The sequence below is a fragment of the Podarcis erhardii genome (genome assembly GCF_964252035.2).
Source record: "Podarcis erhardii genome assembly, chromosome: 16".
Taxonomy (NCBI): Eukaryota; Metazoa; Chordata; class Lepidosauria; order Squamata; family Lacertidae; genus Podarcis; species Podarcis erhardii.
The window spans coordinates 30,676,152-30,703,059 of NC_138514.1; the positions used below are offsets into that span (position 1 = coordinate 30,676,152).

Here is a 26,908-nt window from a genome sequence, read left to right on the forward strand (position 1 = left end):
GATACCGTTCTTCCCTTTATAAAGAAATAAGTATATGTAATCTCTGTGTCCTGACTTCTTTTTCAAGGTATCCCCCCAAGAGATGGTCCAGGAAATCCACCAGGTGCTGATGGACCGCGAGGACACCTGTCACCGAACGTGCTTCTCCCTGCAGCTGGACGGCAACGTCTTGGACAACTTTGCTGAGCTGAAAACCATTGAAGGGTTGCAAGAAGGCTCCGTGTTAAAAGTAGTTGAAGGTAAAACTTGGGAGAACGTTAGCAGCCTCAGATGTGTGGCATGAAAGTTCTTAAAACAAGAGGCTACCTATAAATTGCAGGTAGGCAGATTGTGGCACCCCAGATGCTTTTGGAATAAGACTCACAGCAACTGATGCTGTTGCCATTGGACCCCTGCCCATTAGTATCCTCACAACATGAGGCTATTATTATTAATTAATCAAATTTGTATTCCACCCTTCATTCAAAGTTCCCAGGGTGGTTTACAACATACCCAGAGTCTCTCCATCCCTTGTTGTTGTTGTTTAGTCGTTTAGTTGTGTCCGCTTCTTCGTGACCCCTTGGACCAGAGCACGCCAGGCACTCCTGTCTTCCACTGCCTCCCGCAGTTTGGTCAAACTCATGTTTGTAGCTTCGAGAACACTATCCAACCATCTCATCCTCTGCCATCCCCTTCTCCTTGTGTCCTCAATCTTTCCCAACATCAGGGTCTTTTCCAGGGAGTCTTCTCTTCTCATGAGGTGGCCAAAGTATTGGAGCCTCAGCTTCAGGATCTGTCCTTCCAGTGAGCACTCAGGGCGGATTTCCTTAAGAATGGAGAGGTTGGATCTTCTTGCAGTCCATGGGACTCTCAAGAGTCTCCTCCAGCACCATAATTCAAAAGCATCAATTCTTCGGCGAGCAGCCTTCTTTATGGTCCAGCTCTCACTTCCATACATCACTACTGGGAAAACCATAGCTTTAACTATACGGACCTTTGTTGGCAAGGTGATGTCTTTGCTTTTTAAGATGCTGTCTAGGTTTGCCTCTTCATCCCTACTCGCTCTCAATTCATGCACCACTGTCCCACACGCATTTACACACCCACATGCCCAAATAAGAGCTCCTTTTCATGGACCTAATAGTGCCCGATAAAGTTTTATCAGTTGTAAGGTCCAGCTCACTTTATCTGGAGGAAAGAAAGCTAAACTGCTAGCCACTAAGCATTGCACAGAGACTGGGGGGAAACTGTGGATTCTTCAAAAGGTTATTGCACACACACATATAAGTTAATTAGCAGGGTTAACTTAAACCAAACAGAATGAAATTCAAGGAGAAATCAAGGATGAACTAATAACTGGAATAATGAAGAAAATGCAGTGACAGAATTTTAAATAATATAAGGGAACCTCAAAAGAGAGGAAGTCGAACTATTTCTGTTAATTGTAACATTGGATTTGTATTGCTAAAATATCTTTAAACTGGAAAATATATTTTTTTAATAAAAGCTAAGCACTGCGCAGCCATGCAACAGACCTTGACCCAGCCATTTGCACACACTGAGCTGTTCCTCCTTAGGCAACCTGCTTGGCTACTACGCTGGGCAGGGAGAAATGTGGAAATGCAGCAGAGATAGCCAAGGACTGAATGCACTACGGGCCAGATTTGGCCCAATGTCTCATAGTTGCCCACCCCGATATAAAGACTGTTCCTTCAAGTGCTGCCTTGTACCTCCCTTGGCCCATCTGTGGAATACTCATTCATGGAAAAGGAGCCAGGATTAGCTGTGAAGTCACTGCCCACAGAGGAGAAATCCTAAAAAGGAAGCCTACTCAAAAGCCTCTTTTCAAACATAATATTTTTCTCCTAAGTGCATACCTAGGACAGAATGGTTAGAGACAGTCACAAGCCCCCAAGGTCACCCAGAGTTAGCTTGAAGACTGGGGGAGGTCTTGATCCCGGGTCCTACCCAATGCTATTCAACCAGCAAAAGTTCCAGCCATAAGTAAGATACCCATGGCCATTGGTTCTTCTGGCTGGGGCTCATGAGGGCTGGAACAGAACATCATGTGGGGGTTGGGGGGCGGCTTGAGTTTAACATTGCTGGACTAGGGCTGTAGAAACCTGCCTTCACGACCCCCATGTTGCCATCAAGCTCACCAGGTCAGCCAAGCATCCCTCGGGTTCTTCAGAAAGTGTAGCCCCCAGAACTGGACACGGGACTCCATATGAAACCCAACATGCTCCTCAATCCTTTTTTCTTTTTCAACCCTTCTCCTTCTTTCCTTGCAACCCCCAAACCTTCCCAGAACCCTACACAGTCCGAGAAGCTAGAATACACGTCCGCCACATCCGAGACCTCCTGAAGAGCCTCGACCCCTCGGACGCTTTCAACGGCGTCGACTGCAACTCCCTGTCGTTCCTCACCGTCTTCACCGAAGGGGACCTTGGAGGTACGAGAGAGAGAGTGGGGTCGCGGTTTCCCTGTTGCTTCTGTTTCGGGAGGCTATGCTTTGCTTTGTGCTCCCCTGGCCTGTTAAGCAAGGTCAGGGTTTCGCGATCGTGGGTCTCTAGCTGTTTTTGGACTACAAGTCCCATCATCCCTGACCACCGGTCCTGCTAGTTAGGGATGGTGGGATTTGTAGTCCAAAAAAACACAGCTGGAGACCCACGAGTGAGAAACCCTGTCGGACCAAGGGGGGATTGTGTAGGGATTTGATTAGATGCTAGGAGAATATGCATTTATTAGATATTATTCTTCCTTCCTCACTTTAGTGAGTTCAGCAGAGTTCCATCCATTTGCAGCTTAAAGGCAAGTTTGGATAGGCTAGTTTTAGCTTTTTGGTATACAGTGGTACCTCAGGTTAAGTACTTAATTCGTTCTGTAAGTCTGTTCTTAACCTGAAACAGTTCTTAACGTGAAGCACCACTTTAGCTAAAGGGGCCTCCTGCTGCCACCGCGCTGCCGGAGCCTGATTTCTGTTCTCATCCTGAAGCAAAGTTCTTAACCTGGTCCTGAATGGGGTAACTGTGCCCCTGAAGGACCAGGTGCGCAGCCTGTGAGTCATTCTGGACTCACAGCTGTCCATGGAGGCGCAGGTCAATTCTGTATCCAGGGCAGCTGTCTACCAGCTCCATCTGGTACGCAGGCTGAGACCCTACCTGCCCGCGGACTGTCTCGCCAGAGTGGTGCATGCTCTAGTTATCTCCCGCTTGGACTACTGCAATGCGCTCTACGTGGGGCTACCTTTGAAGGTGACTCGGAAACTACAACTAATCCAGAATGCGGCAGCTAGACTGGTGACTGGGGGCGGCCGCCGAGACCACATAACACCGGTCTTGAAAGACCTACATTGGCTCCCAGTACGTTTCTGAGCACAATTCAAAGTGCTGGTGCTGACCTTTAAAGCCCTAAACGGCGTCGGCCCAGTATACCTGAAGGAGCGTCTCCACCCCCATCGTTCTGTCCGGACGCTGAGGTCCAGCGCCAAGGGCCTTCTGGCAGTTCCCTCATTGCGAGAAGCAACGCTACAGGGAACCAGGCAGAGGGCCTTCTCGGTAGTGGTGCCTGCCCTGTGGAATGCCCTCCCATCAGATGTCAAAGCGATAAATAACTACCTGACATTCAGAAGACATCTTAAGGCAGCCCTGTTCAGGGAAGTTTTTAATCTGTGATATTTTAGTGTCTTTTTGGTTTTTATGGAAGCCGCCCAGAGTGGCTGGGGAAACCCAGCCAGATGGGCGGGGTACAAATAATAAATTATTATTATTATTATTATTATTATTATTATTATTATTATTATTAACCCCATGTACTATTTCTGGGTTAGCAGAGTCTGTAACCTGAAGCATATGTAACCTGAAGCATATGTAACCCGAGGTACCACTGTATTGGTAATCCTGGATGTTTTAAGGCAGACTGGATTTTCCTGGCATTACCCCCCTCCCTTCACCCCTTAAAATATAACATTTACTCAGTATAGGTCTTGAAGAATATCAAGATTACAGCAGCTTGGTGCAGGCAGGCTTAAAATGTGTAATGGATTTACTAAGACATACAGAAGTCTAGCTTAAAAATGGAGTCTGAGCTGGAGCTCAGAGTTACAGGTGTGAGAACACCGTTGCAGACATAGTTGGAAAGAGTTTTCACCCACACAGGGAGGAGCATCTATAGTTAGCATGCTCTTCCTGCCGAGACGCAAAGGGGAAGTGACCTCATGGAGTTCCCTCTAGCAAGTTTACAAGAAAGCTCTTTGAGCCTCAGCCCCTTCCCCTTCAGGTGCCTATCTGGCAAAGCATGAATTGTTGGTTTGACTGCAGCAAATATAGAAGGAAAGCTTTTGTTTCTTAAGGAAGCGCATTCTGGCATGTGAGCTGTCGTCTGAAGGGGTGTAACTCAAGTTTCGGGACAAGGACTGAGAATTGGTAACCTTAGGATGCTGCTAGACTCCCAGAATGCATCAACCCAGACAGCACTGGATGATGTAGTCCAATATCTTCTGGAGAACTGCAGCTTTCCCACCTCTTGGAACTAATGCAGGTGGCAGGGAACATTTGGCCCTCTGGTTCTTGCTGAACTACAACTCCCAGCAGGCATGGCCAAAGGCAAGGGGTAATTTCCCACCTCTTAGGACAGGCTTCCTCAAACTTGGCCCTCCAGATGTTTTTGGCCTCCAACTCCCATGATCCCTAGCTAACAGGACCCAGTGGTCAGAGGTGATGGGAACTGTAGTCTCAAAACATCTGGAGGGCCGAGTCTGAGGAAGCCTGTCTTAGGAGTAAGCATTGGGTGTTTTAATTCAGGGTCCCGAGAATGAGCTTGTGTCACGAAGCAAGTCTCTAGGCCAGGCATAGGCAAACTCGGCCCTCCAGATGTTTTGGGACTACAACTCCCATCATCCCTGACCACTGGTCCTGTTAGCTAGGGATGATGGGAGTTGTAGTCCCAAAACATCTGGAGGGCCGAGTTTGCCTGTGCCTGCTCTAGACCTTGTGGTCCTTTCTCCCCACACCCAGCCCCAGTGCAAAAAAGAAGGTGACGATTTTGCTTCTCCCCTGCCTCTTGATCGTGCTGACTGCTCTCCTGTTCCCTTCTGCTTTGTTCCAGACAGCGGCAAGAGGAAGAAGAAGGGCGCAGAATTGGAGCAGATCGATTGTACCCCTCCTGAACATATCCTGCCAGGGAGTAAAGAGCGGCCCCTCTGCCCCCTTCAGCCTCAGAACAGAGACTGGAAGGTAGAGACCTAAGAACTGAGCAGGGGGTAGCACCAGGCTTGCCCCACCTGGGCCAGCGCCTTCCCAAAGGCAGGACATCCACCTGCCTGCCCCCTCATTCCCCCCCACCCAGGTGATCATAGCTCGGGGGCAGGGCATCTGTTTGGTCCCAGGTTCTGTCCCCAGCTAGAAGGACTCCCTGGCTGAAACCCTGGGGGGTTGTGGCCCATTTCAGTGTATCATAGGAAGGGGACCCTGAGAGTCATCTAGTCCAGTGTTTCCCAACCTTGTGCCTCCAGCTGTTTTTGAACTACAACTCCCATCATCCCCGACTAGCAAGACCAGTGGCAAGGGATGATGGGAATTGTAGTCCAAAAACAGCTGGAGGCACAAGGTTGGGAAACACTGATCTAGTCCAACCCCCGGGTTGAATCATTGCCAATGGCACCTGACTGGCTCGCTACACACTCAGGCTCATTGGCTTCAGCGATAGCAATGCGAAGCCTCCGAAGTGCAGAGGGAGCACTCCCTCCGGAGGCTTTGTGTTACCTTTGCTGAAGCCTGGATAGCTGCCTGAAGCCTTTGGACTGCAGCAAGAACTCGCGCTGTGCTCCGAAGGCTTCGGGTTCCTTTTGCTGAAGCCGGGAGAGCAAGACTCTCCTGGCTTCAGCAGAGAGGGAGAGCTGCGCAGCTCCCCTTCAGCCAAGCGGGAGGAGAAATGGAAGAGGCTCCGTTTCTCCTGCCGCTTCGCTGAAGGGGCGCTGAGCAGAGAGGAGGGGATTTTTTTTTTCCTCTTGTTCTCCCCCTCTAAAATAAGGTGCGTCCTACGGTCGGGTGCGTCCTATAGAGCGAAAAATACAGTAATTTTATGGTATTACTGCAAAAAGAAGTGGTGTTATGAGCCATCAGATCTCAGAAGTAACACTTTCCCCCAAAAGGTTTCCACAATTTTGGCCACTAGCGTATATAACAGTACAGTCGTACCTTGTTTTGCGACCGGGATCTGTTCCAGAGCCCCGGACGCTAGACGGAAAGGACGCATGACAAAGTGCTGCTCTGTGCATGCATGCACGCGGAACGGTTTGTGCTTCTGCGCATGCACAAAGTGCGATTTAGTGCTTCTGCGCATGCGCAAGCAGCAAACCCGGAAGTAACCCGTTCCGGTACTTCTTGGTTTGCCACGGACGTTCGACGAGTTGGACTCAAAACGAGGTACCACTGTAATTCAAAACTAGTGTGCTGGGAGACAGATGTTCTAGGGTCACCTGTTCCCTGAGAAGCTAGCTTTCCACACACACACCTTTCTTTTCCCACTCCATCCCTCTCTCTCCCCAAAGCCTCTACAGTGCCTAAAAGTATTGACCATGAGTGGCTGGAATCCTCCTCCCGGAAACCGCAAGATGCACGGAGACCTCATGTACCTGTATGTCATCACGATGGAAGATCGCCATGTGAGCATCACGGCCTCCACCCGTGGCTTTTACCTCAATCAGTAAGTGGCTAGACAGGCTTGATTTTTTAAAAAACAAAAAACTATTTACCGTATTTTTCGCTCTATAAGACGCACTTTTCCCCTCCTAAAAAGTAAGGGGAAATGTGTGTGCGTCTTATGGAGCGAATGCAGGCAGGAGGCTCTGACAGCGCTCCCTTTAAAGAGTGTGTGGAGCGTGTGTGCGGCTCTTGGGGGCTTTTCCCCGAGGAGCGAGAAGGGCAGGCCTTATACCTCCTCAGGGAAAAGCCCCTAAGAGTTGCGCACACACTGATGGAATACGCAGAACTGGATAAGTTAACAGGGAGGATTCGGAACCGACGAGACCAGAGATTCACAGAGGACTGGAATAAATTCACAGAATATATTAAAAATATATGTGATGAACAGTTAATGTTTGTAAGTTTTCAAGAAGCTTTGTGAGAATAATTGGTAGAAATATTGCTTAAATAATATGATAAGGCAAATAATGATATAGTGCAATATTAAATTGAGAAATGTGGGGAAAAGTGATAATACGGAGAATTGTCAGACATGCTGATGGAAAAAAGCAGTTGGTGATAATTGGATGTTAAATTTTGTATAAATTTATGTTGGAAAAATCAATATTTTTTTAAAAAAAATTTAAAAAAAGAGTTGCACACACACTCTGCACACTCTTTAAAGGGAGCGCGGTTCTTGGGGGAGCCTTAGACGCGCGCAGCCTCTCCCGGGCAGGGGATGAAGGCTCCCCTTGCTCGGGGGAGGCTGTGCGCGGCTAAAGAAGAAGCCGGGACAGCCAGCGGGATCGCTGCGCTGCGATCCCGCTGGCTGTCCTAGCTTCTGGCTTAGCCGTGTGAAGCCTTCCTCAGGGGAGAGGGGAGCCTTCACCCCCGTGCCCTGCAGAGGCTTCGCGGGGCTATCCCTGGCTTTTGCAGGAGGTGGGGGAAGGGAGAGAGCCCCCAAGGGCCGCACTCCCTTTAAAGAGCATGCGGCTCTTGCGGGAGGAAAGCCAGTAGGTGCGCACCGATCCCGCTTGCTCTCCTGGCTTCAGGAGTATCCCCGCAAAGCCTCCTGAGCGAAGATGGAGGAGTGCTCCCTCTTAGCTCGCGATGCTTTGCGTTCTTTTCTTGTTTTCCTCCCCTAAAAACTAGGTGCGTTTTATCGTCCGGTGCGTCTAACTGAGCGAAAAATGCGGTATCTATTTGTAAAACATATAAGGTACATATAAAATCAGGAGTTAGTTATGCCACGACTGCAGGCAGGATTATTTATGCTCAGAAATGGAAAGATTTTCAGTACCAACCAAGGAGTGGTGGCAGACTAAACTAACGGCTGATGCCGAAATCGCAGGCCATACGGGAGCAATAAAGGAACCAAGAGGAAAGAAAACTTTATCACAGGCTGGGGGGAAATTGTGGATTATTTGAAAGGCTGTGCCTTGCGATGTTCTTTGACCAAAATATTCTTCCTGTGGCTTCTCTTTTCAGGTCCACGGCCTACAGCTTCAGCCCTAAGCCTGCCAACCCCAGTTTCCTCAGCCATTCCCTGGTTGAGCTTCTGAACCAGATCAGCCCAGCCTTCAAAAGAAACTTCGCTTCTCTGCAGAAGAAAAGGTAACCTTCCTCTCTCTCTCTCTCCACCCCAAGCTCTTGTCTAGAACAAACTTTATCCCAAACTTAGGTCTCTAGCTGGTGTGTTGTTGTTGTTTTTGACTACAACTCCCATCATCCCTAGCTAGCAGGATCAGTTGTCGGGGATGGTGGGAATTGTAGTTCCCCAAAAAACCTGGCGACCCAAGTTTGGGAAACCCTGGTCCAGAATGATGACATTTGGTTGATCGTATTGGTTTGTTTTGTTCTTATTATGCACTTTGTGGTTTTATTCTGTGAACCTCCCTGAGATCTTCAGATGAAGGGCGGTAGACAAATTTAATAAATGAAATAAAATCAATCTTGTTTCCTGCTCCTCCAAATACAAACCTCAAATTTCTAGCCTTTTGAGGTGGTTGGAAAGATGAGCTTGAAAATGTGGAGGGCACCAAGGTCCATCTAGCACAGTCATAGAATTGTAGAGTTGGAAGGGAACCCAGGGGTCATCTAGTCCAACCCCCTCCCCTAGCTCAGTAGGTAGAGTATCTCCTTTGCATGTGAGTGGACCCAGGTTCAGTCCCCAGCATCTGCAGGTACGACTTGGGACAGTCTTCTTGTCTGGAACCCTGAAGAGCTACTGTATGCCAGTGTAGACAGCCTTGAGCTAGGTGGACCCAGTGGCCTAACTCGGCTTAAGGCACCTGCCTACATTTAATTTTGGGATGCAGGTGGCGCTGTGAGTTAAACCACAGAGCCTAGGACTTGGCGATCAAAAGGTTGGCGGTTCGAAACCCCGCGACGGGGTGAGCTCCCGTTGCTCAGTCCCTGCTCCTGCCAACCTAGCAGTTCAAAAGCACGTCAAAGTGCAAGTAGATAAATAGGTACTACTCTGGCAGGAAGGTAAATGGTGTTTCCGTGCGCTGCTCTGGTTCGCCAGAAGCGGCATATTCATGCCGGCCACATGACCCGGAAGCTGTATGCCGGCTCCCTCGGCAAATAAAGCGAGATGAGCGCCGCAACCCCAGAGTCGGCCATGACTGGACCTAATGGTCCAGGATAACCGACTGCTTCAATGTTCTTCCTTAGCAAGTAAAATGTCCAAAAGGGTACACAAGATACTTTTGGTTCAGCTTTCACTAACCAACATCCTTCAGCTCACTCTCTGCAAAACACTGCATAAGTCACTTATCTTGAAAGGCATATTGCCTCAAGTTTGAGTGATTCTTTGTATGTTATACTAGCCTAAAAATCCCTCACTTTGGGACATTTTCTTAATTCTTATTAGTTGGTGACACCATGTATTTATGGTTTCCATGGCAAACGGGCAGATAAAGGTAAAGGGACCCCTGACCATTAGGTCCAGTCGTGACCGACTCTGGGGTTGCGGCGCTCATCTCGCTTTATTGGCCGAAGGAGCTGGCGTACAGCTTCCGGGTCATGTGGCCAGCATGACTAAGCCGCTTCTGGCAAACTAGAGCAGCGCACGGAAACACCATATACCTTCCCGCCAGAGTGGTACCTATTTATCTACTTGCACTTTGATGTGCTTTTGAACTGCTAGGTTGGCAGGAGCAGGGACCGAGCAACGGGAGCTCACCCCGTCGCGGGGATTTGAACTGCCAACCTTCTGATCGGCAAGTCCTAGGCTCTGTGGTTTAACCCACAGCGCCACCCTTTCGTGATGTTATACTCGCCTAAAAATCCCTCACTCTGGGACATTTTCTTAACTCATATTAGTTGGGGACACCATGTATTTATGGTTTCCTTGGCAAACGGGCAGATAAGTACAGGGAGGGTTTCTGGTTTTCCACCCCATTACATCGAACGACGAGAGATGCATTAAAGGCAGTTAAAGCCAGGCAGCATACGGAAAGCAGTGACTTAAATTAGAAAACAGGAGAGGGAACAGTTCAGCTGAAGAGGCCTGACTGGAAGGCGGAGAAGGTAGCCTTTGCTCCAGAGCTTGGCCCCTAAGACTCTTCATTTGAGTTTGATCAGTCTCGTGGTCTTCAGTGGGGTGGCGAAAAGATGGGGGCGCTTTGCAGGAGAATGGAGCGTGACAGCTTCTGCGCATTGTTTGACTCCAACCCCCCAGGGTCCAGAGACACCCGCTGGAGAGGATATCTACCCCTTTCCAAGTCTACAGCTGGACAGCCCCTCTGGCTGAGCATGCCATGGACTGTGTGAGGGCGGAAGATGCTTACACCTCAAGGCTGGGCTACGAAGAGCACATCCCAGGACAGGTAGAGATGGCTTGGCTTGGGGGCGGGGGGCTGCTCTTTGCCTTGGCTCTCGGCTGAAACTTGCCCTTGGGGTCTCTCTGCAGTCTGTGCATTCCTCAAGGACCACCTCTCTCCGTGTGAAATGACCCAGATCCTGAGATCATCATCTGAGCCCTTCTTTGTGTGCCTCCTCCTCGAGAGGCCCAGAGGGTGGCAACACGAGAACGGGGCCTTCTCTGCAGTGGCTCCCCGTTTCTGGAATACTCTCCCCAGGGAGGTTTGCCTGGTGCCTAAAATGATATATTTTTAGGCGCCAGGCAGAAACGTTCCTCTTCAACCAGGCCTTTGGCTTATTCATAACCTACAGCCTTTTAAATGCTTCTGTGAGAAGGGGGTATTCTTGTTTTGGTTAATTATTTACCTGTGTTTTAATTTGTATTTTATTCTGTCAACTGCACTGAGATCTTTTGATGAAGGGCGGTATATAAATTTAATGAATAATAATAATGATAATAATAATGATAATTTGACACATTAACCATTATACCACCCTTGGCTGTCTTACTTCTTTTTAAATTAAACCTTGAAAGAACAAAGAAGAAATATCAAGCTTTTTTTAACATAACAATTAGAGAAAAGAAAAGGAGAAAAACTTCAGATTTTTTCCTTTTTGATATCTAGCACACACTTGCCATGCCTGGAGGCGGTGTGGGGGAGGGAATGTTTCCCTTCAGCATCCATTTCTAGTCTTCTTGAGGGCAGAAGAAACGTATAGTTAAGATAATTAAACCTGAACTGGTTCTGTGTACATCTATTATTTATTTATTTATTTATTTATTTTCCATTTTATAAATCTCTTCACAGCCAATAACTACCAAAGCAGTGCATAATAAAATAAGATAAAATTCAAAAGTTTACCAAATTAATAAACTAAAAGCAATACAACAGTTTCTGCACCCATGCAGTTAATATTCCATTAAGTGCCCGGGTCACATTTCAGGAAAACCTTCTTAAACAATAATTTGTTCAGTAGCCACCTAAATAGCAGGACACCAGGCCCTTGCCTAACTTGAGCTGGTAACTGTTTCCAGGGGTCTGAAGCTGCATCATTAAAGCCCAATTTCTAGTACATACTGTGTACCTCTTTGGGGCATGTGGTGGTACTCGGCAGCAGTGCAGTTGCTGGGCAAAGATATATGGGGCCTCTTAATCCCTTTCTCATCTGATCTAGAGAGGGCAACATCCCTGAAAGTTTTGCATCTCTCTCTCTCTCTTTCCCAGGCTAAAGTTGTGATTTCATGTGATGTCTGTTATCTTTTCTTCCCCAACCTTCCTTTCAGACCAGAGATTGGAACGAAGAGTTGCAAACAACCAGGGAACTGCCACGCAAAAATCTGCCAGAGAGGCTGCTGAGGGAACGCGCAATCTTTAAGGTAACCTCGAGCCCTGCAGAGAGGCAGCCCAGAGAGGACTAGCAAGGTTCTAGTCCTCATTATGCAGGCAAAGCCTCAGCCCAGCTTCAGTTTTCAGTTTGCTGCTCAGTAATTGGAAAAGGGAGGTTGGAACAGGATGCCCTGTGATGTATGAATGAAGGAGGAATAGGTGGGTAACAGATAAAACGGATATGGATTTGTTCAGAGTTGCCGAGGAGGTGTGTTGGGGAAGACCCACAGCACAGCTTCAAACCTCCTCAAAACATAATTTCGTTCACTCATTCTGTTTCTATGCCACTTTTTACTCACACAAACCACAAAGCGGCTTACATACAATAAATGACAATAGCACAATATCAACATAAATCATGTAAAATAACTAACAAATCAGTTGGAACAAATTAAAAATCATCAGTAAAACTCTATTAACAAAACAACTTTAAAAAGAATGGGCAAAACAGCACAACCACAAGAAAAGTCATGAAATTCACAAAGCTGTATGAACGTTGGCAAACTAACAACCCAAAAGAAACAAAGCGCTGTGGGATTCTCTCTCCCTCTTGCCACCCCCATGACTCTTAGTCTTTCACTTAGTGCACCCAAAGACTCCGTTTCTACTGCCTTATAAAGAAAGTTCAGCCTGGAATAATCCTGTCTGCTGCTGAGAAATGAGAGTGATAACCGAACAGGGTGGATTATGCTGATTAGCACCTACAAAGCCCTGTGGATCTTGAGCCTTGGCTCTCTGAAGGACCACGTCTAAGCCTGCCTGAGTTTGGAGATTGTCTGAGTTTGGAGATTCCCTCAGTCCTGCCACCTTCACAAGAGAAGGCCTTCTCGGTGGCTGCTCCCAGATAGTTGGAACTCCCTTCCGCAGGAGGCCAGGCTGGTCCCTCTCCTTGCTTTCCTTTCACCAGCAGGCAAATGCATTTTCGTTCCTGCAGACATTTGGTCACCAGCTGGCCAAATACGTTGTAATTTATGCTCTGAGCCACTTTGGGTTCTGCACTGGGAGAGAAGTGGGATATAAATAAAATAACTAAATTCTTTTCAGTGAACCTGCTCTGAGTAGGACTAGCAATGGCTGCAGCTTATTTGGTTTTTTAAAATATTTATTGTGTGTTTTGAGTGGTGTCTGTTTAATTTATGCCATTGAGTTGCTTCCCAAACAGGTCTGATGTCATGGACTAGTTGGACGCAGAGGAATGGTGGGAGGAACTAGCTGGGGAACCTGCAGGGGGAGAAGGCTCAGAGCCCAGGGGATTGGTGGTGGGACAACGACTCCAGCAGTCTGGAAGCAGGAGAGGAGGGAGGTCAAGAGTTGGAGATTAGTCAGACTGGTGAAGAAGCCAGGGTGTCGTCTCCTCCTACTGCAACAAGCTCCCCTCCTTCCTGGTCTCCCAGGACCAGGAGAGGCATGAAGAGGGTGGAGAAGTTAGCTTCATGCAGGCGTAGTCTCGGATTGCTTGGGAAAGACCCTAGAGAGGAGGAGACTTAGGCAGCTGTGAGGACCTTCGATCTCAGCAACTGCTTCGTAAGGCAAGGCCTGCCGGAGATGAGTTGCTGTGCTCATTAGGCCTGACCCTCCCGTGCCGATTCTGTTGGGATTTACTAATGTAGCAGTCGTACCTTGGAAGTTGAATGGAACCCGTTCCAGAAGGCCGTTCGACTTTCAAAACGTTCAAAAACCAAATCTCAGCTTCTGATTGGCTGCAGGAAGCTCGGACATTCGCATTCCAAAATAACGTTTACAAACCAGAACAATCACTTCTGGGTTTGTGGCGTTCAGGAGCCAAAACATCCGAGTTCTAGGGCATTTGGGATCCAAGGTACGGCTGTAGCTGTGTGTGTGTGTGTGTGTGTGTGTGTGTGTGTATATATTTTATTATTATTATTTAAATATTTTTTAATTTTTATTTTCAATGCAAAATTACAACAAAATTTACGAACATTGAATCCAAAATAAAACTATACAAACAAGAAAGAAAGACAAAACACAAAAAAGGAAAGAAAAAGAAAAACACACTCACACATCTACAAATAAAACCCTATGTATATGTATGTAATGACTAGATTAGAATGAAGATAGAGCTGTATATATATTAATTTTGGTCAATTACCAGTAGATAAGACAAGAAGAAAATGGAGCACATAAAACACAATGCAATACTTAAAGCATACTATTAAATGTAGAGTTAAAAACAATGTATTAAAAAACCCCAATGAGAAATAGAAAATAATTATATTAACATTATATTTACTGATGGCTCGCTCCTGTCCACTGCTGCTCTGAGGCCGGCGAGCGCTGTCTCTCCCTGCGGCCGACCATCTCCCATGACTTTGCCTCTCTGCCTCGCAGGTCCACAGCGACTTCACTGCCGCGGCGACAAGAGGCGCGATGGCGGTCATTGACGGCAACGTGATGGCCATCAACCCCAGCGAGGAGACCAAGATGCAGATGTTCATCTGGAACAACATCTTCTTCAGCCTGGGCTTCGACGTCCGCGACCACTACAAAGACTTTGGCGGGGACGTGGCCGCCTACGTGGCCCCCACCAACGACCTCAACGGGGTCCGGACGTACAATGCGGTGGACGTGGAAGGGCTCTACACCCTGGGCACGGTGGTGGTGGACTACCGGGGCTACCGGGTGACGGCCCAGTCCATCATCCCCGGCATCCTGGAGCGGGAACAGGAGCAGAGCGTTATCTACGGCTCCATCGACTTCGGCAAGACGGTGGTCTCTCACCCCAAATACCTGGAGCTGCTGGAGAAGACCAGCCGGCCCCTGAAGATCCAGAAGCACGCGGTCCTGAATGACAAAGGCGAGGAGGTGGAGCTCTGCTCGTCCGTAGAGTGCAAGGGGATCATTGGCAACGACGGGCGCCACTACATCCTCGACCTGCTCCGCACCTTCCCTCCCGACCTGAACTTCCTGCCCGTCGACGGGGAGGAGATGCCTGAGGAATGCCAGAAAATGGGCTTCCCCAAACAGCACCGCCACAAGCTCTGCTGCCTGCGGCAAGAGCTGGTGGACGCCTTCGTCGAGCACAGGTAACCCTCACCACTGCCCAGAATTTATAGAGAATTCATGGAGTGGGAAGGGATCCTGAGGATCGTCTAGTCCAACCCCCCTCCCAGCAAAGCCAGGCTCGAACCTGCAACCTTGGTGTGATCAGCGCCACGCTCTCACCAACTAAGCTATTCAGGCTTTTTGCATCGCTGCACTAGGTTTCCGTCCGGGGACAGGGGTGTAGTAAATGACCTCATTGGCCCAAGGGCCGCATTCCTTCTTGGGCAACCTTCCAGGGGCCACATGTCAATAGGGGCGGGGCCAGAGGCAGATGAGGGCGGAGCAATGGTGTTGATTTTTGACTTAGTACAATAAGTTGCGTTTCAACCATGCAAGGGCTATGAGAGTTCAGGCAGGGAAAAGCAATTGAGTTTGATCTGGAGCAGGCTGGGGAGGGGTGTAAGCTAGAGGAGAGTGGGAGCCCCGAGGCATTACTACTACTACTACTACAACTACTACTACTACTTATACCCCACTCATCTGACTGCGTTGCCCCAGCCACTCTGGGCAGCTTCCAACATAATAAAAGCACAGCAAACGTCAAACATTTAAACCTTCCCAATGCAGGGCTGCCTTCAGATGTCTTTGGAAAGTTGTATGTTTATCTCCTTGGCATATAATTGGAGGGTACTCCACAGGGCGGGCGCCACCACCGAGAAGGCCCTCTGCCTGGTTCCCTGTAACCTCACTTCTCGCAGTGAGGGAACTGCCAGAAGGCTCTTGGCATTGGACCTCAGTGTCCAGCCCGAATGGTGGGGGTGGAGACGCTCCTTCAGGTATACTGGGCCGAGGCCATTTAGGACTTTAAAGCTCAACACCAGCACTTTGAATTGTGCTCGGAAACGCATTAACTGCTGTGCTTACGATATGAGGTGTCTGCTGAAATCATCTGTGGAACAGACACAGGATCGCACGTGAAAAAATTTTCAGCGCCTTCAATTGTTTTCTTAAGTGTTATGTTATAGAAGGGGAGGCTGTGCAGTTAAGATACCTTTCAGTATTGTCGAGTAAATTTTTGAGTTTGAAAATTACATATCGAACATACTTCATTTTCTAGCATCCACCCGCTGAGTAAACCAAATTTTAGTCCATCGGCAGTTGAGCAGCGGGGGAATCTCTTCAGGTATTTTTTGCAGCGTGAAAAAATAACAACAGCAGACACTTGGGCCCAAACAAGCCCAGTCCAACCTCCCATTGGTTTTAGAGCTGCATAATGTTTTGTTGGGACAGGGGTGGCACTGTAGGTTAAACCACAGAGCCTAGGACTTGCTGATCAGAAGGTCGGCGGTTCAAATCCCCATGACAGGGTGAGCTCCCATTGCCCGGTCCCAGCTCCTGCCAACCTAGCAGTTCAAAAGCATGTCAAACTGCAAGTAGATAAATAGGTACCGCTTCAGCGGGAAGGTAAATGGCATTTCCATGCACTGCTCTGATTCGCCAGAAGCGGCTTAGTCATGCTGGCCACATGACCCGGAAGCTGTACGCCGGCTTCCTCAGCCAATAAAGCGAAATGAGCACCGCAACCCCAGAGTCAAACATTGGACCTTATGGTCAGGGGCCCCTTTACCTTTTTAATCTTTTGTTGTAAGTTTCCGAGGGCATTTTCCAAATCAACTGTGGCTCCCAAAATCCTACATCCTCACAAACAGAGACCCCAAGTTTCTAGCCCTCGTGATGGAGGCTTTGAGGGCTGTGTGTAGCCATTGCTCCAAACCAACAAGGGAGCCACTGTGATACAGTGCCAGACTAGGACCTGGGAGCCCTGGGTTCAAGTTCCCACTTGACCGTGAAGCTCACTAGGTAACCTTAGAGGGGCCAGTGGCTGCTTCTCAGCCTTGCCTACTTTGCAGGGGGGTTGTGAGGATACAGTGAGGGACGGGGAGACCCCTGCACCCCCCCTTGAACTCCTTGGAGATAAGGTTGTGCTAGAAGTATGTGTCTTCTTGCAACCCCTTTTGCGTTGGGCTGCTTCATCCCTTCTCTCTTCCTCCCTCTCCTCGATAGGTATCTCATGTTCATGAAATTGGCTGCGCTGCAGCTGATGCAGCAGAAGGCGATCAAGCAGGAGGCCCCCTCCCCTCTGGAGAACGGCGGGAGCCCCACCTCCTCCTCCTCCTTTCCCGAGAACGGGGTGGAGGACGGCGAGGAGAAGCCCCCCTCGGAGGACGGCAAGATGGAGGACAGCGTCACAGGGCTGGACCAGGTGAAAGAGCTCACGGAGACGATTGCGTCGGACGATGGAGCAGGTAACTTGGTGCGCTCTCCCACTGGGAACACTGCTGCCACCCCAAAAAGGAGGGAGACCCCCTTTCCTGTGCATGAAGAAGCCCTTCCATTCATAAGAATGGGGTTTTTATGCTGGATCTGAGGTAGACTGTGTCTGAACCTGTAGGATCCATTTGGCTGTTGGACCTCGTAGCTGTGCACAGGTCTCCTTCTCCATGCATGTGCTTGCTTGCCTTTTTAAAGGCTGGTACAAAGTCATTTGATAGTAATGAGTTCCCTCGGTTACATAAGACCCTTGATAGCCCAAATCTCCCTCATCTCCTTCTGGGGAAGTACATCAACCTTTGGATCATTTTGATTGTCCTTTTCCAGCTCTACAGCTTTGAGTTGGGAAGAGGTGAGTGGCACCAGAACTGGACACAACAATTCCCAAGCACAGATTTGTATAAGGACATTGTGAAATTGGCAGGCTTTTGGTTTTTCCAGTTGAACCTGGAAGGTCACACTTCGTCCACCTTTATAGTTGGGGGTCAGGAACCTCCAGCCTGTCAGCTGACCTTTGCCCACTAGAGGGTCCAAGTTGGCCAGTGAGGCTGTTCTCCCCGCTCCCACTTGTGACATCATCTGATGGGTGGGGTTAAATTTTGCATTGGCTTCGTGTGACATTTACTCAGCGCTCATCAGCTGCCATCACTTCTCCTCCTCCTCCTCCTTTATTTTACAATGGTACCTTGGTTCTCAAACTTAATCCGTTCCGGAAGTCCGTTCCAAAACCAAGGCGCACTTTTCCATAGAAAGTAATGCAAAATGGATTAATCCGTTCCAGACTTTTAAAAACAACCCCTAAAACAGCAATTTAACATGAATTTTACTCTCTAACGAGACCATTGATCCAAACAATGTACTGCAGTCACACAATCAATCAGTAGCTGAACTGGGTTCCACACAGTCACAAAAACAAAACAAAAAGAGCCGCAAAAACAGAAGCGCAAAATAAATAGCAAAAACAGACAGACTTCAGCGTAACACTCAAAACGGAAGTGTGGCACTCAAATCGGAGCACGTTGGGTTCCGTAAAAAAGTTTGCAAACCGGAACACTTACTTCCGGGTTTGCAGTGTTTGGGTTCCAAGCTGTTTGAGTACCAAGGCATTTGAGAACCAAGACACCACTGTATTGTATATCACCCTATACCTGCAGGTTTCAGGGTGGTTCAAATGATAAAATCACATCATCTGCTGAGCAGAGCTTAAATCCTGCTCAGGTCAGCAACTTTCCATGCAAAGCCCTTCCTGACTCAATAAGGAAATTTGAAAGCTCTGCTTAAAATGGGGGGGGGGGTAGTCTTCATTTTAGCAGCTGCTTTGTGATGTCCTGGGGTTGACAGGTCAGCAGCCCCTCCCACCTGTCAAATTTGGCCCATGAAGGCCGATCCCAATAAGGATGCGGGTCGTGATTTACACGCTTAACTCAGTCGGTAGAGCTCTTATTCATCTCGGGGTCGTTTGTTCGAGCCCCACGTTGGGCAAAAAGATTCCAGGGGCTTGGACTAGATGACTCTTGGGGTCCCTTCAAGCTCCACAGTTCTATGATTCTATGAAGCGGAAAAGGTCCCCCACATTTGCTCTGCAATCTATTTTGTCTCCTTTACCCAGTGGACCCCAAAAGCCGGGAAGTGATCCAAAATGCTTGCAAAGCTGTCGGTTCCATCAGCAACACATCCTTCGATATCCGGTTTAACCCGGATATTTTTTCGCCAGGTAAGAAGGCGCTTCAGGTGCGCTTGGAGTCCTTTGCAGCACGTAACCCCTTCCAAGTGTTTGACCCTTTTGAGTTTAGACCTTTGAGTGTTTTCTTTCTGCACACAGAAGCTCTCAGCTTTTAATCCACCCAGCATCTCCAGTTCTGTATTTCCCCCAGTGCATCTTGATCCTGCCTTTCTTGTCAGCGATGATCAAAGCAGCCCCTAAGCTGCAAGAAACAGGAGGGAAGAACCACGTACGCCCTCTTGAGCTCCTTGAAGGAAAGGTGGGGTGCGAATGCTATAATCAGTAAATAAATCACAATATAGGATCCGCAACAAGCCTTGGGGCCAACACACGCTTCCTGTGCAATTGCTAGGAGAAGCTCAGAAGCATCTGCTTCTGCCGGCACAAACCATAGATAGCTGAGCCCATTTTTGTCCAAACTGGTTTACATTGGGTTGTGGCCAACTTAAGTTTATATTCAGAGTAGGTCGGTCCCTTGAAATAAATGGAGCGCCAGTTCGTCGTGTCCATTATTTTCAGTGGATCTGTTCTAAGTGGAACTAACATTGAAGTACAACCCATTACTTTGACCATCGTTAAACCAAGAGAAGATGGTGTACAAGCAAACTGACGTGGGTGGATAGCTCAGTTTGTTAGAGCGTGGTGCTGGTAACACCAAAGTTGCAGGTTCGATCCCCCTGTGGGGCAGCTGCATATTCCTGCCTTGCAGGGGGTTGGACTAGTCAGGGTTTTCCAAACTTGGGTCTCCAGCTGGTTTTGGACTACAGTTTGCATCATTCCTGACCACTGGTCCTGTTAGCTGGGGATGATGGGAATTGTAGTCTCAAGAACAGCTGGAGACCCAAGTTTGGGAAGCCCTGGACTTAGATCAGTGGCGGCCAAACTTGGCCCTCCAGCTGTTTTGGGACTACAGTTCCCATCATCCCAGACCCACTAATCCTGTTAGCTAGGGATGATGGGAGTTGTAGTCCAAAAACAACTGGAGGGCCAAGTTTGGCCACCACTGTCTTAGATGATCCTCAGGGTCCTTTCCAACTCTAAAATTCTGTAATTGCTTGAAACCACGTTAAGCAATCTGTCTGGTTGAATTGACGGGTTCTGACCTGGAGCGAAAGTGGAAGGTTTGTATTCATTCATTCATTCCATTCCTCCGAGGAGCTCAAAGTGGCCTGCATACTTCCCCCTCCCCTCCCCTCCTCCTCATTTTTATCCTAACGGTGAAGTAGCTTAGGCTGAGAGTGAGTGACTGGCCCAAGGTCTCCTACTGAGCTCCCAGGTCTTACATCAGTCCTCTAACCACTACACCATACTAGTCCTATCTTAAAGGTAAAGGGACCCCTGACCATTAGGTCCAGTCATTGCCGACTCTGAGGTTGCGGCGCTCAACTCGCTTTAGTGGCCGAGGGAGCCGGCGTACAGCTTCCGGGTCACGTAGCCAGCATGACTAAGCCGCTTCTGGTGAAACCAGAGCAGTGCATGGAAACACCGTTTACCTTCCTGCTGAAGCGGTACCTATTTATCTACTTGCACTTTGACATGCTTTTGAACTGCTAGGTTGGCAGAAGCAGGGACCAAGCAATGGGAGCTCACCCCGTCGCGGGGATTCAAACCGCTGACCTTCTGATCAGCAAGTGCTAGGCTCTGTGGTTTAACCCACAGCGCCACCTGCGTCCCTGGTCCTATCTTACTCCTGGGCAAATGGGGGGTGGGGCCCTACTGTGAGCCCCTTGATTTCCATATCGTGCATTCTAATCTATGGTTTAGTGCAATGTGTGAATGCAGGCCACTCTCTGACCTGCTGCAGGAAAGCTCCTAGCTAACCATCCCTCCCCAGGGTAACATTGAAGGGGAGGCAGCTTTGGCCAGTTCTGAGAGGTGTATATTCCCCCCCCCCAGCAGGGTTGGGCAGAAATCTTGCTAACAGCAATATATGCCATAAAGGCAACTCTCAGCTTAACACAGCAGTTGCATTCCAGGGATAGCACACGAAAGCCAAACTCCCATCTAGCCAGTGGTGGGTGGGATTGCCAAAACCGTTTTTTTTCCCAGACACCCTCCCTCTTTTTAGTATTTTTAGATTTAAACTTAATTTAAATTACACACAGGTAGTGTGTGTGTGTACATACACATGCATATATATATATGTATGTATGTGTGTGTGTGTGTGTATATACATATATACATATACATATACATATATATGTGTGTGTGTGTGTGTGTGTGTATATATATATATATATGCAGGTTTTGGTGTCCTCGGGTGTCTTCCCGTGTAACTTTTACACGGGAAGACACCCGAGGACACCAAAACCTGCATTCCTGTACCCGTGAAAATCTACGAAAGCAAATATATATATATATATATATATGGGGCCCTCTTCCCAGCTGGCTGATCTTCCAGCTTCCTTTCCCAGCTGGCTGATCTTCCTTTCCTGTTTTCATAGGGGTCCGCTTTCCAGAGTCCAGCAAAGAGCAGATTCAGGATCAGAAGCGGTTGCTAAAGGACGCGGCTGCTTTTCTGGTGTCCTACCAAATTCCAGGCTTGGTGAGTGAATTTGCGCCCGGAGGAAGGGGGGAGAGAAGAGAGTGGGGAACAGTCTTTACATAGGAACGGCATTGCCAACAGCCTTATACTGAGCCCTAGACCCTCCGTCAATCTAGCTCAGTATTGTCCGCACGGACTGGCAGGAGCTTAAGACCAGAAGACTCTCCCATTTCTGTCTGGAGATGTCATTGTGGATTGAACCTTCTGCATGCAAGGCAGAAAAGCCAGGCTTGCTAAGTTCTGCTGTGTGTGTGTGTGTTTTCTTCTTCCTTGGCAGGTGAAAGACTGCCTTGACCACACCATGCTCCCGATGGACGGCGCCACCTTGGCCGAAGCCATGCACCAGCGAGGCATCAACATGCGCTACCTGGGCAGAGTGGTGGAATTCATCACCAAGACCCCTGGCCGGGCTCAGCTAGATCACATCTATGTAAGCCTCAAAAGTTTCTTTGCTTTTCCCCCCAACTTCTAATTGCCACTTAAAAATAAATAAATAAATGATGTTGTTGTTTCTTGAGGATTATTTGCCCTGGCAGAGATCCAGCTCGGATAATTTGTCTTTCATGAACCTCAGCTTAAAAAAAAAAAAAGCTCGCATATATTAGGGCTGCCATACGTCTGGGATTTTCTGGGTACATGCTATGGCGCAGTGGTCTAAACCACTGAGCCTCTTGGGCTTGCCGATCAGAAGGTCGGCGGTTCAATGTGTTTCTTGTCTCCTGCTTGACTTGTTTGTTCTTTTGTCCCCCCCAATTTGTTTCCTTGGAACAGAAAATTGGAATCACAGAACTGATCACCCGGTCAGCCAAGCACATCTTCAAGACATACCTTCAGGTACAAATCGGATTATGCAACCCCAAACACCTTCCCTTACATGCCCTCTCCTGCGCAAGGGTTTCCTGTCACACTCTCTCTCTCTCTCTCTCTCTGCGCCCCCCACCCCCGCCCAGTCCCGGTCTTCCCAGATCAAGAGAGAAGCCATTTCCTCATTAGGCTTCTTGCACAGGTTGCCTAGCAACCGGAAGCACAATCTCATTAAGGCCTAAAATAAGTGCAGGCCTGTGTGGTTGAGGGAGAACCAGTGGCAACTTGTCTGTGTGTGGTGTGGTGTGTGTGTGAGAGAGAGAGAGTGATTCAAAAACTATTCCTTCATGGCTGAGCTTGTTTTTGTCTTCCGCGCTCAGCAGGAAAGGTTTTTAACAAGGACGGGAGATGGCAAGTGTTTGTGTGGACTTGTGTCAGACCTGCGGCACAGTTAATGTAGGCCTGGTGTTCCCAGATCCCTGAGAAGCTGGGGGGGGGGCCTTGCACAGGGTTCCTCTTTCTCTACCCCCCTCCCAAAAAAATGCTTTTTCAGCGCATGCACCAATCTGCTTGGGTTTGTTTCCAGAGCAATGACTCCTCCAAAATGCTTTGCATGCTAGTTGGGTCTCCCAGCCGCCTTCCGCAGTGTGTGTGTGTGTGTGTGTGTGTGTGTGGAATCCCACATGGGGCTTCTGGAATTCCAGGTGCCTCAGCTGGGGAGGGACGCCCACAGCATATTAGCTCCCTGCCCCCCCAAAAATCCAGTTCAGTCTTTGTTTCATTTCATTCACTTTTTGGGCAAATCTGGTGCAGAAGATGCAAGTTATCATTCTCAAAGGTTTCGTTATTGATTTACAGTGGTACCTCGGGTTACATACACTTCAGGTTACATACGCTTCAGGTTACAGACCCTGCTAACCCAGAAATGGCCTGGTGTGCTATGGTCCATGGGGGTCACGAAGAGTCGGACACGACTAAACAACAACAACCCAGAAATAGTGCTTCAGGTTAAGAACTTTGCTTCAGGATGAGAACAGAAATCGTGCTCCGGTGGCGCGGCAGCAGCAGGAGGCCCCATTAGCTAAAGTGGTGCTTCAGGTTAAGAACAGTTTCAGGTTAAGAACAGACCTCCGGAACGAATTAAGTACTTAACCCAAGGTACCACTGTACTGCCATCCCAGGTTCAAGCTCCTTCTGTTAATTCACAAAGCCCCAAATGACCTGGACACAAAGTAGTAGTAGGAGGAATTAATAATAGTAATTTTACTATTTGTATCGTGCCCATCTGACTGGGTTGCCCCACCCACTCTGGGAGGCTTCCAGCATTTATAAAAAAATAATAGTCAAACCTTGGCTCCCGAAAGCCTCCGTTGTAGAACATTTCGGCTCCCGAACCGAATGTAAATGGCTCTGGTTTTTTAACGTTTTTCAGGAGGCTCTTGCAGCCAATCAGAAGCCACGCCTCGGTCGTCGAACATTTCGGAAGCCAAACAAGCTTCCGGAACGAATTACGTGCGGCAACTGAGGTTTCACTGTAAAACATCAGACATTAAAAACTTCCTAATACAGGGCTGCCTTCAGATGTCTTCTCAACATGGTATAGTTGTCTCCTTGACATCTGATGGGAGGGTGCCACTACCGAGAAGGCCCTGCACCTGGTTCCGTGTAACTTCACTTCTTGCAGTGAGGGAACTGCCAGAAGGCCCTCAGAGATGGAAAGTACCTTCAGGACTGCTTGATTCCTCCTCCTCCTCAATTGCCAAGGCCTTCTGAGGGGCCACTTTTGCTGGTCCCACTTATCCCTGAGGTTCGTCTGGCCTTCACCAGGGGATGAGACTTTAGCATGGTAGGTCCAGCTCTGTGGAACTCCTTGCCAATAGAAGTTGGGCAGGAGCCGTCCCTGCTTGTTTTAAGACGTCTCATAAAAAACATGTTATTTGGGCAGTCCTTTCAAACCTGAGATTCTTTGCCAACCAGCTCTTTCTTATGTGGTTTAAGTTTTTTTATTGTGATACTGTGTTTTTAGTTGACATACCACCGTGCGATGTTTTTTATGAAAGTGCAGTTTACACATCTTTAAATGAACAGATGACTAGCTGGGTAGTCCTGAGGGAGTTTTCCTCTGTATGTTTGGTTGAATGTCTCCCTGCTATGTAGAAGGCCTGAAGTAAGGAAAACGGAAGCTCTCTGTTCCGTTCTCCTCAAATCACACACTGCTTGCGTTGGGTTTGCTCAGTAAGGACTTTTCTCCCCGGACTCCGTTTGCATTATTCGACTTCACTAACATGTAGCGTGCTAACGGTCTCCTCTTTCCCTCCCACAGGGAGTGGAGCTGTCGGGCTTATCAGCTGCCATCAGCCATTTCCTCAACTGCTTCCTCAGCTCTTTTCCAAACCCCGTGGCCCATCTCCCGGCCGATGAACTTGTCTCCAAGAAAAAGAACAAGAGGAGGAAAAATCGGAATTTGGGGGCCGCTGACAACACTGCCTGGGCCACCATGAGCCCTCAAGAATTGTGGAAGAACATTTGTTCGGAAGCCAAGAGTTATTTTGACTTCGGCTTGGAATGGTACGTCTTTTAAAAAGAAAACCTAGGAAACTCACAGCTGTTGTGTGTAAGGATTGCTATCGGTCCATGGCGAGGGATCCACTGTCTTCCACACAATATTGGACTCCAGAGCCCATCAGATTATGTCTTCATCTTGCCCTGTGCTCTCCACTTTGACTGGCAGCAGGATGTGACTTGGGCAGTGCAGAGCTTAGGGGGGTAGGGTTGTAGCTCAGGGTTAAAGCACCTGTGTCATGTGTGGAAAGGTCCCAGGTTCAAACCCCAACATGCCCAGGTAAATCTGGAAATGTCTGCCCTCTGAAGTCCTAGTTTGAAAATGTGGCTCCCTCTGGTGTGTTGCTTCCTTTTGACTCCCCCTTCTCCTTTTTTTTGCAGTGAGAGTGTTGACCAAGCAGTGGAAGTATACACTCTACAGAAGGTCACCCTGCTACGTGAGATCTCCCTCAAAACTGGAATCCAGGTGAGGAACAGCGTACACAACCTCCAAGTTCTTCCCCCTCGCTTAACCCTCCGAACACAACTTGGAAGAACAGAAAGACTTTATTTTTAAAAGGCATTTTCCCCCCCCCCACCCCCACTCTTTAGCTCAGTTTCTCAAACTTGGGTCTTCCGCTGTTGTTGGACTACAACTCCCATCATCCCTAACTCTCAGGACCAGTGGTCAGAGATGATGGGAGTTGTAGTTGCAACAACAGCGGAAGACCCAAGTTTGAGAAACACCGCTTTAGCTGGAAAAGGCTCCCAAAGCAAGTTTGCAAATATCAGAGGGAAAACAGCCCTAGACCTTGAGCTCTCAAAATCTTATGGGCGACAGCACGAAAGGAAAAGGAACTGGGAGGGAAGAGGGAGGATTCGCTCATTCTTAGTTACTGAGCTCTTCTGGCGAACAGGAGGAATGCATTGCGTTCCTGCCAGCCACTAGGCTATGCAATGCCACCTGAGATTAATTTCTAGCTTTGCTGATAGAAACTGTCATGCATCCCCTTCAGTAATCTCCCTAAGAAGGAACTTTGGCTTTAGGCAGGAGAAAAGTACAGTAACTGCTGGATTTTAACCATTATTTTGCTGCTGTGCTTCAGCAGTCGTAGGTGCAGCCTGCAACCCACACACTACCTGGTAGCGCCTAATCCAATTAATTCTGCAATCTTCACCTACACTCTTAGTTTAAGACTGTGACTAAGAGGATGGCTCCCAATTGAGTTGCCCACGATGCCTGGTTCATTTGTAACTCGTGGGGAACCTTTGACCCTTCTGATGTTGGCTGAACTCCAACTCCTCCTCCGCAGCAAGGATGGCCAGTGGCCAGGGATGTTGGAAGTTGTAGGTCAGCAACAAGTGGAGGGCCAGAACGTTCCCCACATCTGCTCTGAGCCATGGTTTACAAACCATGGTTTTAGCTAACTGTAGCTGGTCTCGTGAACCCAGCCCCTGCAGCTTAACTATGGTTTATAAATCACGGTTAAAATGAGATAGTTGACTAGGTTTTCTGTTTACAAGCCTCGTTTGTTTTTTTAAAAAATAATATTTATTCCAGTTTTAAAAATTACAAAAGAAAACACTAGATTAAGCAAGAAAAAACAAGACCATGAATACAGACAAGCAAAAAATAATAATAAAAAACCCAGAAAAATACAAGCAATTAAGAAAAAAAAAGGGGGGGACAAATCAAACCTTCCCATAACTTATTTTCCATTTGCTTATTTCCTTGACCTCCTCACACCTCCCTTTTTTGTATTCTAGTTCAATTAGATATTTCAGCAAATCCTTTCCATCTTTGTTTTTATCCCAATAATTTATCTTAACATACTGTAATTTTACACTCTCTTCTTTCACTCTCTTCTATGCATTTTTACTTAATCCTTTATATCATTTCTGCTAAAACCACATAACTTCATTCCAACATCCTTCTAACATTCCTTAATTTTACAGTGTTTCTGTAAATATACTTTAAATTTCTTCCAATCTTCTTCCACCAACTCTTCTCCTTGGTCTTGGATTCTGCCAGTGTTTACAAGCC

The 26,908-nt window shown here is 48.1% G+C and overlaps 1 protein-coding gene across 3 annotated transcripts in view; it reads left to right on the top strand.

Annotated features, from left to right (window-relative positions):
* CLUH (clustered mitochondria homolog) overlaps window positions 1–26,908 on the top strand; it is a 77,842-nt gene that overhangs the window by 39,116 nt on the left and 11,818 nt on the right. For all 3 annotated transcript variants that reach the window (XM_081843438.1, XM_081843437.1, XM_081843439.1), the window contains exons 3-17: window positions 68–239; window positions 2,288–2,431; window positions 5,086–5,213; window positions 6,530–6,684; window positions 8,151–8,276; window positions 10,348–10,495; window positions 11,815–11,907; window positions 14,267–14,961; window positions 16,985–17,226; window positions 18,861–18,965; window positions 21,419–21,519; window positions 21,797–21,949; window positions 22,291–22,353; window positions 24,647–24,891; window positions 25,267–25,351. In XM_081843438.1, coding sequence (XP_081699564.1) covers window positions 68–239; window positions 2,288–2,431; window positions 5,086–5,213; window positions 6,530–6,684; window positions 8,151–8,276; window positions 10,348–10,495; window positions 11,815–11,907; window positions 14,267–14,961; window positions 16,985–17,226; window positions 18,861–18,965; window positions 21,419–21,519; window positions 21,797–21,949; window positions 22,291–22,353; window positions 24,647–24,891; window positions 25,267–25,351 — 2,655 coding nt within the window. The remainder of the gene's footprint in view (window positions 1–67; window positions 240–2,287; window positions 2,432–5,085; window positions 5,214–6,529; window positions 6,685–8,150; window positions 8,277–10,347; window positions 10,496–11,814; window positions 11,908–14,266; window positions 14,962–16,984; window positions 17,227–18,860; window positions 18,966–21,418; window positions 21,520–21,796; window positions 21,950–22,290; window positions 22,354–24,646; window positions 24,892–25,266; window positions 25,352–26,908) is intronic.